Source organism: Bombus huntii, chromosome 2 (genome assembly GCF_024542735.1).
Source record: "Bombus huntii isolate Logan2020A chromosome 2, iyBomHunt1.1, whole genome shotgun sequence".
In the NCBI taxonomy this organism is placed as follows: Eukaryota; Metazoa; Arthropoda; class Insecta; order Hymenoptera; family Apidae; genus Bombus; species Bombus huntii.
The window spans coordinates 17,464,376-17,481,042 of NC_066239.1; the positions used below are offsets into that span (position 1 = coordinate 17,464,376).

Below are 16,667 nucleotides of genomic sequence, written 5' to 3' on the forward strand. Positions count from 1 at the left end.
ATGCTTTCGTATGACTTTATAATATGCGATTGAATTTTAAAATCGTTCATGTGAAAAGTGCGACTTTCGCTGAATAGTATAATTGAATAGGATTAAAAGCGATGAAAATAACACGATGAAAATAAGTAAGTCTGTGTAATCAATCACGTTTCTGTTTCGATAAAAAGACGAACGTTGACGCTACCAGAAACGCTTCCGTGTTTTTTTTTCTTTTTTCCTAGTCGAACAAACGAAAAATATCCGATATCAATAACATTAACCATATAGTTCTGTAATTCTAACGTTAAATTTATTCCAAACTCGTGTAACCTTAATGCACGACTTTCTTGAAAGTTGTGGACGGGCCCTTAGGGGGTTTCTCGCTTACGTCATTCGATCTTTGGTCTATCCTCGGCCCTGCGAAGACCTATTACCTTATTTACGATTCGCATGGCCATTATCTCTTGGCAACAAAGTGAACCAGCCGGTTTTTCGATACGATCCTCCGTATACACCACACACACGACACGCTATACCATGCCGTACCAAACACATTTACACGCGTATGCGCACGCTTACACGTATATAGATGCGCTCACGCGTGCTTCTTCATTGATTTCGCTGGTGTGAAAGGGGAATCGGGCAGACAATGAATACAAAGGCCCCTGGTATATAGAGGCTGGGCAAAAGCGTGCTCTTGTCGAGCCGCCCCGAGAACGGAAGACTTTTGTCTTCGCTCGTTAATAACAGTTTTGACATAGTGGGAAAGGCATGGATGATTGGACGGCTTATGGGAGGCAAAGAAAATTATTGAAAAATTGATTTTTGCCATTCGAATCCGTTCTCTTTTGATCAGGGGCCGAAGCATCGATGCGTGACTCATCTTGTGCGCGCGGCCGCACCGTGAACATTCGGTTGGGCTGCTTTACGTGAACCTATATATCTATATACCTGTATATACATACATATGTGTATGTATATGTATATATGTATTTGATTCGTTAAGCTGAAAGAACTAAATCCGATGGCCGCGTCAAAGAACGGTCGAAAAAGTAGGGAAGAAGGGAAAGTAATTAAAAAAAATAAAGAAACGAAAGGGACGAAAATTGATGTCCTCGCCGTGTGTCGCGATACGCGCCCGATATCCAATATTGCGTTAATGCGTAAAACTCCCACTAATCGTTGTCGTTAATTAATGTCTTCATGTCGGAGGGATTATTCGACGATGGTAATAGTCGATATATTGGCTGCGTTAAGGTATCCTTGAATAGGTAAATTTTTTTGTTTTCTTGTTGCTGCACAGTATTCTAATTTTCGAGTATAAGGTAAATTTAATTTCGTCGAACGATCTGCCATTCGTATTATGTCGTATTCGATTATAGGACTGTAATTTGGTATATTGTGTTTAACATTGCGTATCAGAAAATACGAATCGAGTATATTTAAACTCGTACCGGTATATTCGCAATAGTTTTCAACGATCCTTTGCGAAACACGCTAGAAATAAAAATTGATTTCTTCGAATATCACGTATTTTGAGAAAAATACGTTACAGCGAGTTCACGCTAATAATGTCATTTACAAATTAATTTTAATGTCAAATATGACAGCAATAGAAAGCCACGAAGGGATACGTTTAATATCGATGTCGGGAATTATCGCGGATGGTGAGAGCACGTTGGTCAGATCGTACGAAAATTTTCATGAAAACGAATTGTCGTCCATCGTATCACATAACGGATATGTGTACGCTGGCGGGTTAACCATCGGAACAACAACCTGTTCGATGACTGTTCCGTTTGATGATTGCAACAAGTGAGGACCACCGTCGTCCTCTTCCCCAGCTTGTTCCCAAACCATTTTACCACCGACAGCCACTCCCCGTTTCGAATTCAACAAGTGGCCAAATCATTCTACGCGAGACTACGTAGCGTCGAAAAACTGGAATTTTCCAGCCGGCGGACAGTCATTGACCATTTAACGTCGTGTCGGAATATTTCTCTCTATCGAGAGATTTTGTCATTCAGCCCGAAATTCTACTCTCTCCCTCTCTCTATTCCCCGCTCCCACCCATTTTCTCTTTCTCTGTCTCCCATTTTCTCTTCGACGCACAATATCGATGTTCAATGATGCTACCGTAATCGTATCGGATTAATGATTTGATTGGAAAATGGAATTCCGCCCATTCTCCCAACCAAACTTCTCTCTTTGCACAGTAATAAACAAATCGTTTTATATCGAATTTCAATAAAGAGAACACCGGCGGATGTGTATTATAAGAATGTAAATGAACGAAAATAGGTATTGAATGATTGTAATACTATTGAAATGTTAAAACAGTGTACAACATCGATATTGCTTTGAGCAAATGTATCTCTGTATCGGGTGTCAATAAAGAAGATGCTATTCTATCGGTAGAATATGACGAAAACGCAAATGAATAAATAATTAAAGGAATCGTAAAAAGAATATTCAACTTCAACGATCGTGATTCTACGATACATTCTATTTAAAGTCATTAGAAGATTAGTCTTTCTTAATAATTCCTTCAGCGCTTTTGAACTGTAATTACGAAATTAGACTGACATTGTATATTTACATGTATATTTAAATACATAATGTATATATATACATATGCACACACACATATACTCTACGTAAGAATACGTGTGTATGTGTAACGTAATCATTACTGTCATCGGAAAGCCTGATCCTTTCCTCCGTAATTTCAACCGGTAGAGCGGCGTTGGTATACGTGGCTGAAGAACCCGTAGACACAGACCTCGTGCTACCTGGTGGAATGGGTCTCATTAAGGACGCCTTCATGGTCCTTCATCCTTGGCTCTTCAGGCCTCGTTTCTCCCTCTTAGGCAACGGAGTCGCTCGTCTTTTATACCTGGATGCCCTCTGCTCGCGTTTCTGAGCTCGGTTTCTGTGTTTGCGTGCGCCTTATGCGGTCGAAGGCCATTTGATAGCGGTTGCTTGTCATCTTCGACTTTAACCTCGTTACCATTTTACAGGCGTTTCTGGAACGAACGAACGAACGAACGAACGCGTATACCGCACGGTTTTCCTTTAAATTCGGATTTGTTAAGATTTATTTCGGATTTATTCTACGGTCTCACCGATCTAAGGACCAGGCGTAATGTCGACTTCTCTTTTGCTTTCTTTTCCTCTTGCCCCCTCTCTTTTACCGTGTATACACGATTTCCGGCGTAACGAGATTCCTTCGTTGCCTTTGCACCCTTTAACGAGTTTTTTCCCTGTGTATTTCGCAAATAGAGTTCCATCGTTGCGGCAAGACTGTTATCGTATCGTCTGTTTGAATTGTGCGAGTCGATAGAAATCTTGCTTGTTAACTCGTCCAGTTTTCTTACTCTAGATGAAGAGAACGCGTTTTTCTATACCACGAGTTGCGCGTAACAACGTTACTTGTGAAAAAATGTTGTACCATACTTTAGGCTACAAAGCTTTACGACGATTGACAACGGCATCGAGATACGAGGTATATTTTAAATGTCAGATAATTCTGATAATATAAGATTCAATTACAGCGGTTCTCGGCAATATTTTTCTCCTCTGTTTAATACCTCGAAAACATTGTTTTTATAAATCTTATCGTAGAACAAGATTCAAGATTTCAGTTTACGATCGACTAAATTTTTTATCCGCATACCTTCGTAATACGATTTTCCAAATATAAATTTTTAAAACGAGCGTGTTTCACATTTTTTCTTAATTCTTTTCTTTATTTTCCTTAGAATATAAAAAATGAAATATCTCGTCGAATGACACGAGGGCTCACGTTATTGTTTTCGAATGTACATATCTTTTTTGCTACAGCAAGCTACTATGAACGAATAACTACGGTTTAACAAACCACTATATTATATATATATATAAATAAAAGCATCTTGTTGCTTCAAATTACGCGTCGATTAATTACCACATAGAAAAGGTGGACAGTAATTTTTCTACAGATCGCAGCGTCTTCTCAGCGTGTACGCGCCCGTACGACCATAACGCTTCGCCGTTTTAGCTGATCTATTTTTCGTTCTTTGTCGCGGCTGCTTTGTCGTGTATGCTAATCGAATTCCCTCCTCTTATTTTCTCTTTCATTTTCTTTCTTCCTCTTTTTTTTTTATGTTGCAGGGTGGCGGAGGAAGCGGTGGGGCTGCGGGAGGTCTGAAATTCACGGTGGCTGACACTTGCGAGAGGATCAAAGAGGAATTCAATTTCATCCAGCAACAGAACCACTCGTGAGTCTTTCTCTTTTCTTTGACTCTCCTCGTTCTCTCCCTCTCTCTCTCTCTCTCTTGCTCTTTGTTTTTCTTTCTCCACCACCTCCGCCCAACTCCCCCTTTCCAGTTTTCTCGTCTATTCATCCCTTCCGTCTCGCGTTCGCGTTTCTCGAAGATCCACGATTATTGACGCCGATGCTTGCCTCGGCTGTCTTCTACCCATCTTTCCTCGCCTTTCCTCCTTCGTCCCGCTGCTCCCTGTTTCGAGGTTGTTTCAGAACCCACCCCGTTGACGCTGTTGCACGCCGATCGCTTCGAAGTCTCTTATCCGAGAGAGGAAAGTTGGAATTGTTTGCTCACGACGTCCTCTCCTCTCCCGGCTCCTAATAACGCGTCGAACGTTTCGAACGCTCGCGGGCTTCAGTCGCAAACCGGATACGCGGATAACAGGACGATCTCCAGTTGAAAATCTAACGCAAAGATTCGCGGCGAATCTACAGTGGCTGACAAACGTATATTTCGACGCTTATCAGAGAATATTTTCACGTATATGTTACGCGTATCGTATAAAACATTTTGAAACCTTATTTAATACCGTAACAGGATTCAAAAGTAACGATTATATTGGTAACAATTGAAAGTAGCGTAGAAATGTACATAGAAGTTACGAGATGTTTATTACATGTTATATATATATTTGGTAAAAAAATTGGTAAATAGTCCTTTCAAACGTATGTTCCGGTGATTACGAAAGTGGCCTTAGTCAAGGATCTAAAACAAACGAGTTTGTTATTATTCTGCGTTGCGTCCGTCTCGTATTACGTAACAGTACGATAATTCGAAAACATGTTTGTAAACTAGTGGAAAGTGAACCGTTGAATCGAATCGACTGTGACGTCGCCAAATAGGATTCACTTCAAACGCAAAGTTTTAAATATCTTGTAACGAGAAATACGACGTATGCCTCGGGCCTCTTTCATAATCACCGAGATGAAACCAAAGATGATTCCACCGAGTATCTATCGCGATTTACCAATGTGAATGGATAATCGGCCGTTTAAATTCTTTTATCATCTCTGCAAAATATACTTGCGCTAAATATCTTGTAGTTTCTATGTTACGTTTGCTGATTTGTTTCGAATACCTTACCAGCATAATCACGACAATCGCGTTTCATTACATTGTTAGTGTTATCTCAAAATGTTTCGTATAACGCGCGTAATATATTCGCAGGAAATTTCTATAACCGTTGGAATACTTTCGCGAGCGTACGTAGTACACGTAGAACGTTCGTTATTTATATATCAGCCTCTTGGAAGCTAAACCGATCGGCACCACTTTTTATTCGTTTCTCGATTCAATTACGCGAGAACACAGTTTAATATTCAATTCTGAAGAAACAAGTGATTTATTTTCTTTCGATTCGTTATCCCTACGGATTTATCGCAAGCAGATGACATAAACGATAGTAAATGCTACGGTAAATTGTAAAAAGCGATATTCGCAACATCGCTGGTTCTCGGTCTTTGCAACGGAGTTTCGATCGCGTACCGGGCTAACTTCCAAACTCGGTTTTTCTCAGAAACGAAAGCTCGCGCGTCCGAACATTACCCTACATTTCACGCTTTTTCTTTCTTCTTTCACGAGAAACCACGCATTGCCCGGTTTTATCATCAGTCACCGGTTCGCATACTGTATGCGTATCTTCGGATTAACCGGTGATTCGTTTGTCTCGTCGGAGGTCAGCTTCTACGAGAGCCGCTTAAACGCCTGTCTTTCGTACTTCGAATCACGAAAGTGACAAAATCGTATACGGTTTTGATCGGTGAGAAAGAACTCGCGCGACATCGCGTGCATGTCGACGATTTATGGTAATTGATAATCGAGGCACGGACACGGTAATTAATCGACGTTCCGGCAAGTAGTATCCAGATGCAGGCGATGCTATAACCGTTAACGTTATTGGAACAGTGCTCACTTTCGGGCGGACGCCCGTGTAATGGGACCGTGTGTACAAATGTCTGCGTTTACGTATCATTAATTATCTCGCATGCCGCACTTGCGATACCGTTGAAACCGTCGGATGGACGGTTAAATTTGCGTTTCGTTGTTAACGCCCAGCTAATACGTGCTACGCGTACTCGCCGCTAGTCGCCATCCAGTGCGCGTATGTATGTCTGCCCCGGGACGTTCTGGCCTCGACGAAATTTTCCCGGTAATTCATGAACTTTCTGCTTGCCTCTTGGTAATTTTTTTTTACGACCTCGTGGAATTCGCCGCTCGCGAAAATTCAGCGACGTGCTTCCTTTTCTTGAGAAAAGCCACGGTTTTACAAAGCGTACGTTCTATTCCTAGACGGAGTCTTATTGTTGCACGGTCTTTCGCAATCTACGTTCTACAGTCTCGACCATTTTCGCCGTGAATCGTACTTCTTTTATTTCACTCGCAATTTTTATCGCCGCGCGGTTTATTGCATCATCTTTGGCAGTTTTATGAATTTTTATATTAACTTTCTTGCAACATACAAGCGTGCATTACAAAGCGACGAAAGTTCATGTGAAATCGTACTGTGCTGGCTACAGAAAGTATTTGGGATCCGTTGTTTCTGTTATAGTTTATACTAGTTTTCGAATCGTGTTAAATTCCATGTTACTTTTGCAGGTATCTTCATATGGTTACAAAAATACTATAAAAATGAAACGTAGAATCGGATAAACGGAATATTTCGTTGGAAATAGAGATAGATACGCGCAAATATCTTTCGTAGCTACTGTGCCTGGCATAAATGAATTTTCTTAATAATCATTTTTATACCAATTTACATAACGATTCGTACAATCGGCAGGCGAATTTCATTATACGAACAGTATTTGTAAACGTATGGATTTTTGGAGCCACGTTGATTAGCTTCAATAATTAGAACGTAGAGAAAAATGACCATTAGGAACGTTATTTTTTTCACTTACCTGGAAATACGCAATTACTTACGTCATCTTGTGGCGAGAATTGTATAAAAAGCGAAGGTGATCAATTCTTTCCGAGAAGCTCGTAAAGTACCTACGTACACAGGCCATGAAAATTCGATCGCAGCGAATGATTAAGATCCACTTTTGATATTCGAATAACTCTAGTTATAAATAGTATCTCAATTTCGAGCTAATCAACGTGGACCTTATTTCAAAATTTAACTCATAATGGTTACCGCGTAAAATGTATTTCTTTAATAAAAATACGAGATACATCGCGTTAAAATTGCGCGCGAGTGAAGTTAAAACGATTCCAAGAGCAACTTTATACCATACGTTCCGATCGATTTTCCTCGGCAAATAACGCGTAGAACGATCGGATATTTGCCAAAATGTCCCCGGCAGGTTCCTCTTCCTTTATTCATAGCTGGGCTTCTTTTTTTTAGATTTTCAGTGGTCGGGTCGCCCGCCGCAACCGCCAACACCGCCATAATCTCATTTCTTCTTATTCCTTCAGCTTTTTCGCCGGAGAACTCGATCTTACTTTCTAGAGACGCACCGCGTTCTCTTCCTCCTCGAATTCAAGATGCTGCAAATCCCAAAGGGAAAGGAAGCGGTCTTGCCCTATGCGCTTGCACGTATTTACACGTACACACACAAGCGCCCACACACGCACATTATACAATATATATGCATTCAGGCACACATGTACATACACGTACAAACACACGCATACAAAATGGTCCTGAGCGAGTGCGCGCGATTTCTGCTTTAACGCATGTCTGACTAGCTCTGTCCTCAATCGCTTTTCACTTTTCAGACTGAAGATCGAATGCGAGAAACTGGCCAGCGAGAAGACCGAGATGCAGAGGCATTACGTTATGGTAAGGCACTTTGTAAGTTCGTCTTCATGTCTTTTTATCTTCGTATCGAGTACAGCTTATTCGCGGCAGTTGAAAACATCGCTTAGATGACACTCAGACGAACTCGAGCGGATTCGATGAATCGTCGCACTGTTATCGCGCGTGGTTACGCGTTTCTTCGGAGTACAACGTTTCGTGTGACGAAAGTTGCGAAAATTATCAAAATTCTAGGACGTAGAAGTTAGAAAGATCGAAGGCTCTGTCGATCGGAAGGGAAAGAAAGATATAGACTTTATATTCGAAAGCGCAAAAGTTACTACGAATGTTAGTCGACTGTGAATCCACAGCAGGTTTGGCAAAGTGATTTGATTCTGATCAACTTTCAGTTGGTTTTTCTTCGTCTGTTCAAGCGACTGAAAGCCGAGCTTCCTCCCTACCGCAGCAGTCTCTTCGATTATTAAGATTCCTACGACTGTCAAAGTCGTTGAAATTATTCAGGTTAATAAAATTGTCAGAACGTAAATCGAAGACGTGTTAACTTTTGCGAATGCAGAATTATTTCAACGTTATTGTGTTTCTATACGTAGAAATCGAAACAAGCATCGACTAAAAACGAAATATTACAATTACACATCACGGTAGTGCGATACATCCTCCGATAGTGTACATCTGTTGTTGTTATCTTAGTTATAATACACAGACTGGAATCGTCGAAAGTCTTGTGCCGGTGCACGTGCTTCTATTGTTGAAATTATCGATAGAGAGGGTAATCGTAGCCACGGAATCGGGTTTTATAAGCAACGAGGTTACAGGGCCATTATTGAACTCGGTAATCTTTGTCGCAACCCTCCCCGACACAGGGCAATGGAGAAAAACGATCGATATTGTTCTCGCTTCATATTGCCGGCTCTTCGATTCAGTTCCCATCAGCACGAAGGCAATTAGCTCAACCAACCGTACTAATCGTATCGTCATCGGTAAGGAGCTTAACTTGGACTTACCTATATTAAAGTGCGGCATTAACGTGGACCAAAGTATTTGCCACGGGAGTCCATTTCATTTCTCGCTTCTTTATTAAATATTTATTATCGAACAGTTCAGGAATTCGTTGTTCTTTCGTACCTCTGACCAATCGATGCGACAGGATCAAAGAAGAAGTGGTGCGAGTAACAAAGTCCTTGAAAAATGAGGGAATCGCGAGCAAAGTTAAACTTCGATGGAAAGATCTAACAAAGGGAAGCTTAGAAATTCGTAGTACAATTTTTGAAATAAATTTCTCACTGTTACATCGATGATTCTCGTTTTCCGTGTTTACATCCTTTTTTTTTTTTTTTTTTTTTTTTTTTTTGAAAAAAGTACTCTTGCGTGATTTTTCCCTCGTATCGAGCCCTTTCCATCGCTTCGAAAGTCGCTCAGGGGAATTTCTAATTTCTCATAGGTCACGTTTTCATGGGCCACATGTTGGATAGAAAGCGATATTTTGTCCATCAAAGAAATAGTTTATTATAATGTTAGGAATACTCGATATAATCTTCAATAGCTGAAATAAATTTCCATTGCGGGTTTGTTTCTTTAAAAATATGGAAACGTACGAAGATATGAATTTGTGTAAACATTCGTGTATTAATTATTATAACCCAGTACTGTATCGGAACAACTTAGAGAAAAAGAAAGAAAAGAAAGAATAGACGAGCCAAAAGATTCGATCGTTTGAAATTTTCAAACACGTTGAACATCTTTATTTATTTTATTTTACCGTTTAGTCAGCAATTTGCTCTTGTGATCCGCGCTTTTACCTCGTAATTACGATTGTACCAGGCAAAATATTTGCCTATATCTTTATTTACGTTGCACGCTAAGCCGGCAGTTCCTTTGGAAAGTAATTTTCGCGTGTTTTGGTAGTTCGTGGGACGCGCAGAGGAAAGAGGAGGTTTTCGTGTAAGGGGCAGGTGACTAGGCGGGCGAAAGAAAAAGAAATCGGGTCGTCTGCTTTATTCGCGTGTATAAATTCACCGATATTTGAGAACGTGCTTTTACGCTGGCTGTTATGCTGTTCTGTAAACTGCTCCCTCCCTTTTGGTATACGAAAACGTATACGTTCCCCAGCGGAGTAGGGTCAACAGCCCTGCTACGATCCTCGGTCCTGGATTTATTTTCACCTCTGCCCTTCTCTTTTTTCCAAAAAAAAAAAAAAAAAAAAAAAAAAGAGAAAAAGAAAAAATTCACCAATGGGGAAGCCCTCTAATATTTTAAACGCGTCTGCGAAACACCGTCTGCGAGCGTTATCTCGCAACGCGATCGTTTGCCGAGCCCCTTCGTTTCTCCTCTTCTCACCTGTATTATTTCGATATATCGCAATAACACGTTCATTTTGTCTCCGAGAGAAACATAGACAAGATGAGGCGAAAAAAGAGAGACAGGAAGGAGAGGAGAGAAAGAAAAGAGAGTGGAAAAAATGACGCCGGATGAGCGTGTGCGGCATGCAATGATCGATCCGAAAGCACGGAGCAGTTAGGCGACACGACTTCCATCGCAATCCCTCATCCCCGGGTCGCGAGATCGTACGCCGATGTTAACTGTACGTTTGATCGTAATTGTCGCGAACTGTACCATCTCTGTAAACTGCTACACCGATGTGACACCGTGCAAGCAACCAAGCAGCAAGCTGGGCCGAGTGGTTGGGGCTTGGGTTGAGGGGGAGGGGGTGTCAGTGGGAGTGGATAAGGGGTGGGGGGTTGGAGGTGACAGAGGGGTTGATGGGGGTTGAGAGTTGAGCCGGTAATCGATATCTCCAAAGTAAACGAAGAGAGGAAGCGAGAGAGAGAGACGAAGAGCCGAGTGACAGGGTGAAAGAGAGAAAGATAGGGGAGGGTTGGCGGGAAGAGTAGAAAGGGAGAGGACGCGACAGAGAGAAGGACAGAGTCGGAAGGCAACAGAGGAAGGGGATGGGGCGTAGGGTGGCAAAGGGAAAAGGGGAAGGGAAAGAGACGGGGGGAATTAGAGACGGAGAGAGAAATTGATGTCGAGGGTTTGTCAACTACCGACAAGTATTATATACGTACAGCCTGACGAGAAGGAGTATTGGTGTAACGTATGTACAGACTGCGAACGTGTCTCTGATATTCTAATTCCACCCCTGTGTATTCCAACCAGCCACCTTTCCATCCCTCCTACAATTCATCCTCCGCGATTTTCATTAGGGTAACGTGCCGCGTAAATCCGAGCGCCGCGGCCGCTTCAACTTTTTCTCCCTCCCTCTTTCTCTTTTTCTCTTTCTCACGCTATCTGTTTTCCTCTTTCTCTTTCGCTCCTTATCGTTCATCTTCTTCTCGGAATTTCTCTTCCTGTTTCTCTTCTTTTCGCTACGCCACCCCATACATTCCGTGCTCCCGTCCTTTTCAGAACTTTAGCGCACGGATCATCGCCTCGCGACATGTCCTTATCCGATGCATTCTTCTCCAATAGACGCGACTCGTTACGTTTGCGGAATTTTTTTTTTGTTAAATCGCATCAGCTCTGAATCGATGTACGAATCGTCGTAGCTCGTGCAGTATATCAAACACTTTAATCGATGACTATGTCTAATATATGGTTATATGCCTATGATCGATACTATCTGCCAGTGTATGTGTATCGTCGAAAGAGAATAATTTTGTTGTACGTTTCATTAACTGCGAAAACGGAAGAACCACTCGATTATCTCCCTCGGGAAAGGTTTCCGGTAGCTCCTTTTCTTTCTTTTTCCCTCTTTTTTTTTTTTTGCATCATCAGAAACGATCCTGTGTGTCCATTCGAAGGTATCGCGAAGAATCCATTTAGTTTTATCGTGCAATAACCTTTCCGCCGCGCGCGTTGTTCCATTTTTATCGCGAAACGATGGAGTACCGTTAAATTAATTCCCTGAAAAGTATCTGGCAGAGAAAGCGGGGTCGTGCGCGCTCGGATTTATTTCCTCGTTCCTCTTCATTTTATTTGACACTTTAGAAAAAGTTGTTAAATCGATAAGAAATTAATTCGATTTTTATTATGAAAGCGGAACGATTCGCACCGATGAAACGCGCGCGGGACCGACAGTTCGAGGGAAGAGGGACGGCCGGTAAAGACGTGAAAAATATTCTTATGAAAGCAGGTTGCCGTCGGTGCGCGGCACGTTTTTCACCCTTTAAAAACGCAGACTTCCCGATTACCCGCGTTTTCCCTCTCTTTTTCTCGCTCCTCTGCTACTTCCTTTTTTTTTTTTCCCCCACGCCGTTTCTCCTGCGCGCCCTCTCTTTATCTCTATTTCGTTTTTCCGCAGCGTAACAAATTAAACATAACCCACATCCTCCGGGCACGTTTCTTGATTACTTCTTGTTTTTCCCGTTTGCGTTCACCGTCTGCTTCTTTTTACAGATTTTATTTCCGCCTTTGAAGTTTCTACCGTGCAATTTAGTGTTTTTGTTTTTCCACCCTCCCCTTTTCACCGACGTTTACGAAGTTTCATAACGGTGCACCGACGTCCGTGGGGTTAACTGTTTTCACGAATTTACCGACCCTTCCTTTTCCCCACCACGATGCTTCTCACCCGGGTCTCTCTCTCTCTCTCTCTCTCTTTCTCTCTCTCTTCCTTTTTTTGTTTTTTCCACCAAAACCCTTCCCACCCTTTTCCCTTCTTTTTTTCTTCTACTTTCTTCTCTCCTTTTTTCTTTTTTTCTTCCTTTTTTCTTCCTTTCTTTGTGGCAACCGTGTCTTTCGCTATTCAATTTTCTTAACGCTGCCAACGTCGTAACCGTTCTTTCCTGCGAACTTTGTGACTTCTCCCTTTACGTAGCTATCGATCTCACTTACGTCGACGCGCATCCCTTTCCGTCGCTTTACGATCCCGTCGCCCTGCGAAGAGGACAAGAATTAACCGCAAGAGCAAATAAATTTTTTCCTTCGCTCGTCTCTTCTCATCTCCTGTCCTTCTGTTCCACCCCCGCCTCGTCATATTCAACCCTCCCTTTTTTGTCATCTGACAAAGGTAACGACCCGTATCTCGGATTATCGCCGCGATTCTCGCATCGTCGCGGTCGAGTTTGGCTGATTAATTATCCATTAATTGTACGGAAGCGCGAGGCGCGAGCACTCGCGGAAAACATTCGGGAAAGGATGAAAAGGAGAAACAAAGGTAAAACGGGGAGCGACGAGGTGGAAGGAAAGTGCGCGCTGAGTGGTTACGTGGAGTTGAAAAAGAGAGGAAATGGGAAGAGACGGAGAATATATATGGTAGACAGAAAGATATAGACGAGAGTGTAGGGGATGCTGGAAAAGAGAGTAGGCGGTTCAATCACCCTAGCAAAGGCTCGCTACTAAAAGATCCATATCGAATAACCGGAGGGGGTGAAATTATCGGTACAACCCCTATTATTGGGTTCCGAACCACGTGAAAATAGAAAAGGAAAGGTTGCCAGATGAGATCGATACGACCCCTCCTCCCCATACCTCTGTCGACCACCGACAGTTTCTCTTCATCCGATTATCGACTTGGCCCGGCGAACTCTTTTCTTCGTGTTTCGGACTTTCCAACGAACCCAATATACGTTCCGCGATGCGGCCAAGAAGCATTTTATTACGTCACGAATCGAATTAATTCCCGTCCAGGATGTCGATAACGCGCAATTTAGGATGGCTTTCCTCTCTCTCTCACTCTCTCACTCTCACTCTCACTCTCTCTCTCATCGATAATCGCTTCGAAGGATACGATTTTCTGTCTTTTATATTCTATACGATCGACCGATCTATTCCGTGTTATATACAGGGTGTTTCGAAATGGTTGGCTGACGGTTTGCGTACGAGTTCTGTGCGTCGTGATAAGCGAGTTAAGTTTCGGACGAACGTATGTTTTATAACAAATCTTCATTGAACTATACAAGGGACGTATAAGCAGAGTATGCTCGCCCGTACACTCAACTAACTGTATCGCGGAATGTCTTACGTCTGTTTCTCGTCTCATAATGCGAAATTTCAAAATGTATCTCGCGTAATTGGACGCGATGTAAATGTAGAGTGGTTTTGAAATTTTGATCACGTGGAATAAATAAAATATATTTGCATATTTATCGAACGTTGCTTTCGTTGTGATACGTATAATAATATCTTTTTGATGTAACAGTTGAACAAACATAGCGGTAATATGTTTCGCGATAAGTGTAAGTTGCTTTATAAAATGGACATTTTTAATCGGTACGATATCGATCCGGACCGATTAACTCGGTCGAGAAACGATTTGTTAATTCCTATTTGAACGTTCTATCGCGAACGAACGTGGAATAAGTTATATTTAATCTGGCGCCGTTTTTTTCCACGCTGTTCTTCCGTTTCTACCGTCACATAATACGCCGGCAGGTTAATTGATTGCGTTCATTTAAAATTCATCTGCCTTCCGGCGGATGATCAGTCTCGTTAATAATTAATCGCCAAGAAGTCATTTAGTCTATTTTGCAATTTCTTCGCGCACGTGTTTGTGTTACGATATTTGCGTCCTGTCGCTGATGTCGCGATTGTGTCAGCTTTATCACAAATTAATTTCCATACTCGCTAATGATAAAATGCGGAGAATGAATAACGTTAACCTTAAACTGCTATAATACAGGCTGATAATCAAGAAGAAGGAAAGTATCAATTACCAAACAGCTCGGCTAGGAATCGTTGCTGCATTAAAAGACAGCTAGCGACCAATGTAATACTCGGTTAGAAAGAATGGAAAATAAGGATCAATGAAAGTTTCACATCTTTTTTTACCCATAACCACGTGTTTGCATGGTAGTGTGATATTCTACGTATATTATATCTAGCATCTTGAAATTTGCGTTTTAGGCGAGTTTCCCCGCTATAGTCTTACGTTCTTCTAATAATCGTTGGGTCATAAGAAACCAGGGACCCGACACATTCTCACAAATCATAAATATTTCAAGTAACTTCTAATCGACGATCAAACGCATTTTTGTCGTTTCTGTCGCTCCTGTCGTTTATTACGCGATATATTTAACTTTTTACTTAATGCTTCCGCCCCTACGTTCAACGACCAATACGTAATGCGATTGTTACGCTCGCAACATAGATCCAATATCGAAACGGATCACGTGTCGCGTTCCACTTAGCTATCGCTTGTATAATAATCGTAACCGTTCGCATATTGTCGATCTACTTAGATAATGGACGACGAGAGGGCGGCATCCAGCTCACCGACAAAACTGATATTACGATAAAGCGGGTTGCAGAGGAAGGCAAGGTCTCTGTGAAAACACGCGTTAGAAGTCGTACTTAGAGACCGACCGATTTCTCTTACCGTTACTTCTGCCATCGTCATCGTGCTCTTTCATCGTGATTATCGGCTGCATTATTAAGTCGGTGTATTTCCGTGGTCGATGTTATCGATCTCCCTGGAGTATTATCTCTCGACCTACGTGTATGCTTTCTCTCGACGGCCAAAGCCAACCCCCTTACCCCCTGAAGCCATTCGTCCTGGAACGAGGGGCTAAAGGCGGACACGCAGCGCTAAGCGACAGTCACTAACCGATTTACGATCGCGCAAGCGCGCTCACCAATCGTATGATACGATGCACTTTAGCGGAACACCGACCGGATCGAACCCCCGTCCAGCCTTTGGACGTGACCCTTGCTTTCTCTTCGTGCTTACCAGCTTACCTCTGTTCCAACCTACCTAGGGATTATCGCTTTTGACTTGTGCCTCCTTCCCGTAATGTTTATAAAAGACATGGTTCGTTCGATACCGTTCGTTATATTCCACACTTCGATACGATCTAGATTTTTATGCGAGACGATCGCGCAGACGAGATTATTCGTTCTTTCGTTTAGAAATTTTGCTTCAAAGCTCGCTTCGTTCGCGTGAATGTTTTCCCACAAAGGAATACGTTTGAATAATTTGTATTGAGAATATTTTACCGAACTTCGATAGAAGGAACCGAAGAAACGCGAGGAAGAAAGGGGGATAGAAGATAGGAAGAAAGGAATGCGCGGAAGAAGAAAGGAGGGAAGAAACGCAGGGCAGAAATAAACAAGAAATCAGAAGAAAGAATGTAAAGAAGTGTAAAATGTAAGGAAAGCGGAGACAGAGAAACCCGTTAGGTATTTAGGAATTTTTTTTAAGTATTTTTGAGCAGATACTCGTTTCTGTATAAAGCGCTCAGCTTCTTGAAACGGCATCTTTGAAAGCTTGCAAGTAGCATCGGGAAACGTTCGATGATAATCTATACAAGTATTTCGCAAAACACGTGGCCATAAATTAATTACGTAACAGGTATAAATCGAAGAATTTGCATATCTGTGTAGTTCGCTCCGTTTCTGTCGATCCTCGTTCCATGCGCCTCCTACTCAAACATTTTTACGAGCGTGCTACATATAACGCGTCACGGAATCATCGTGTCAGTGCTGTAATGCGTCCCAGAGCGGGTGGCTGGTACTCGAGTGACTTCAGCTACTAACCAATTTACGATCAGGCGGCCGTACCCACGAATTGTATGTAGTTAACCCAATTGAAGACGTTCGAGTTGCGAGAGAATCTTGTCGCGAGTTTACTCGTCTCGTGAAAAATCTCTTCTCGCTTCTGCTGCTGTTTATACTTGGAAATTAACGGG

General features: G+C 42.1%; 1 protein-coding gene across 11 annotated transcripts in view; it reads left to right on the top strand.

The window, feature by feature from the left end:
* The window catches only part of LOC126874448 (protein groucho), a 111,908-nt gene that overhangs the window by 22,075 nt on the left and 73,166 nt on the right, over positions 1-16,667 (top strand). For 8 of the 11 annotated variants that reach the window (XM_050636577.1, XM_050636523.1, XM_050636585.1 and 5 more), the window contains exons 3-4: positions 4,132-4,238; positions 8,007-8,082. In XM_050636577.1, coding sequence (XP_050492534.1) covers positions 4,132-4,238; positions 8,007-8,082 — 183 coding nt within the window. The remainder of the gene's footprint in view (positions 1-4,131; positions 4,239-8,006; positions 8,083-16,667) is intronic. The other 3 variants (XM_050636528.1, XM_050636547.1, XM_050636567.1) reach the window with 1 other exon arrangement.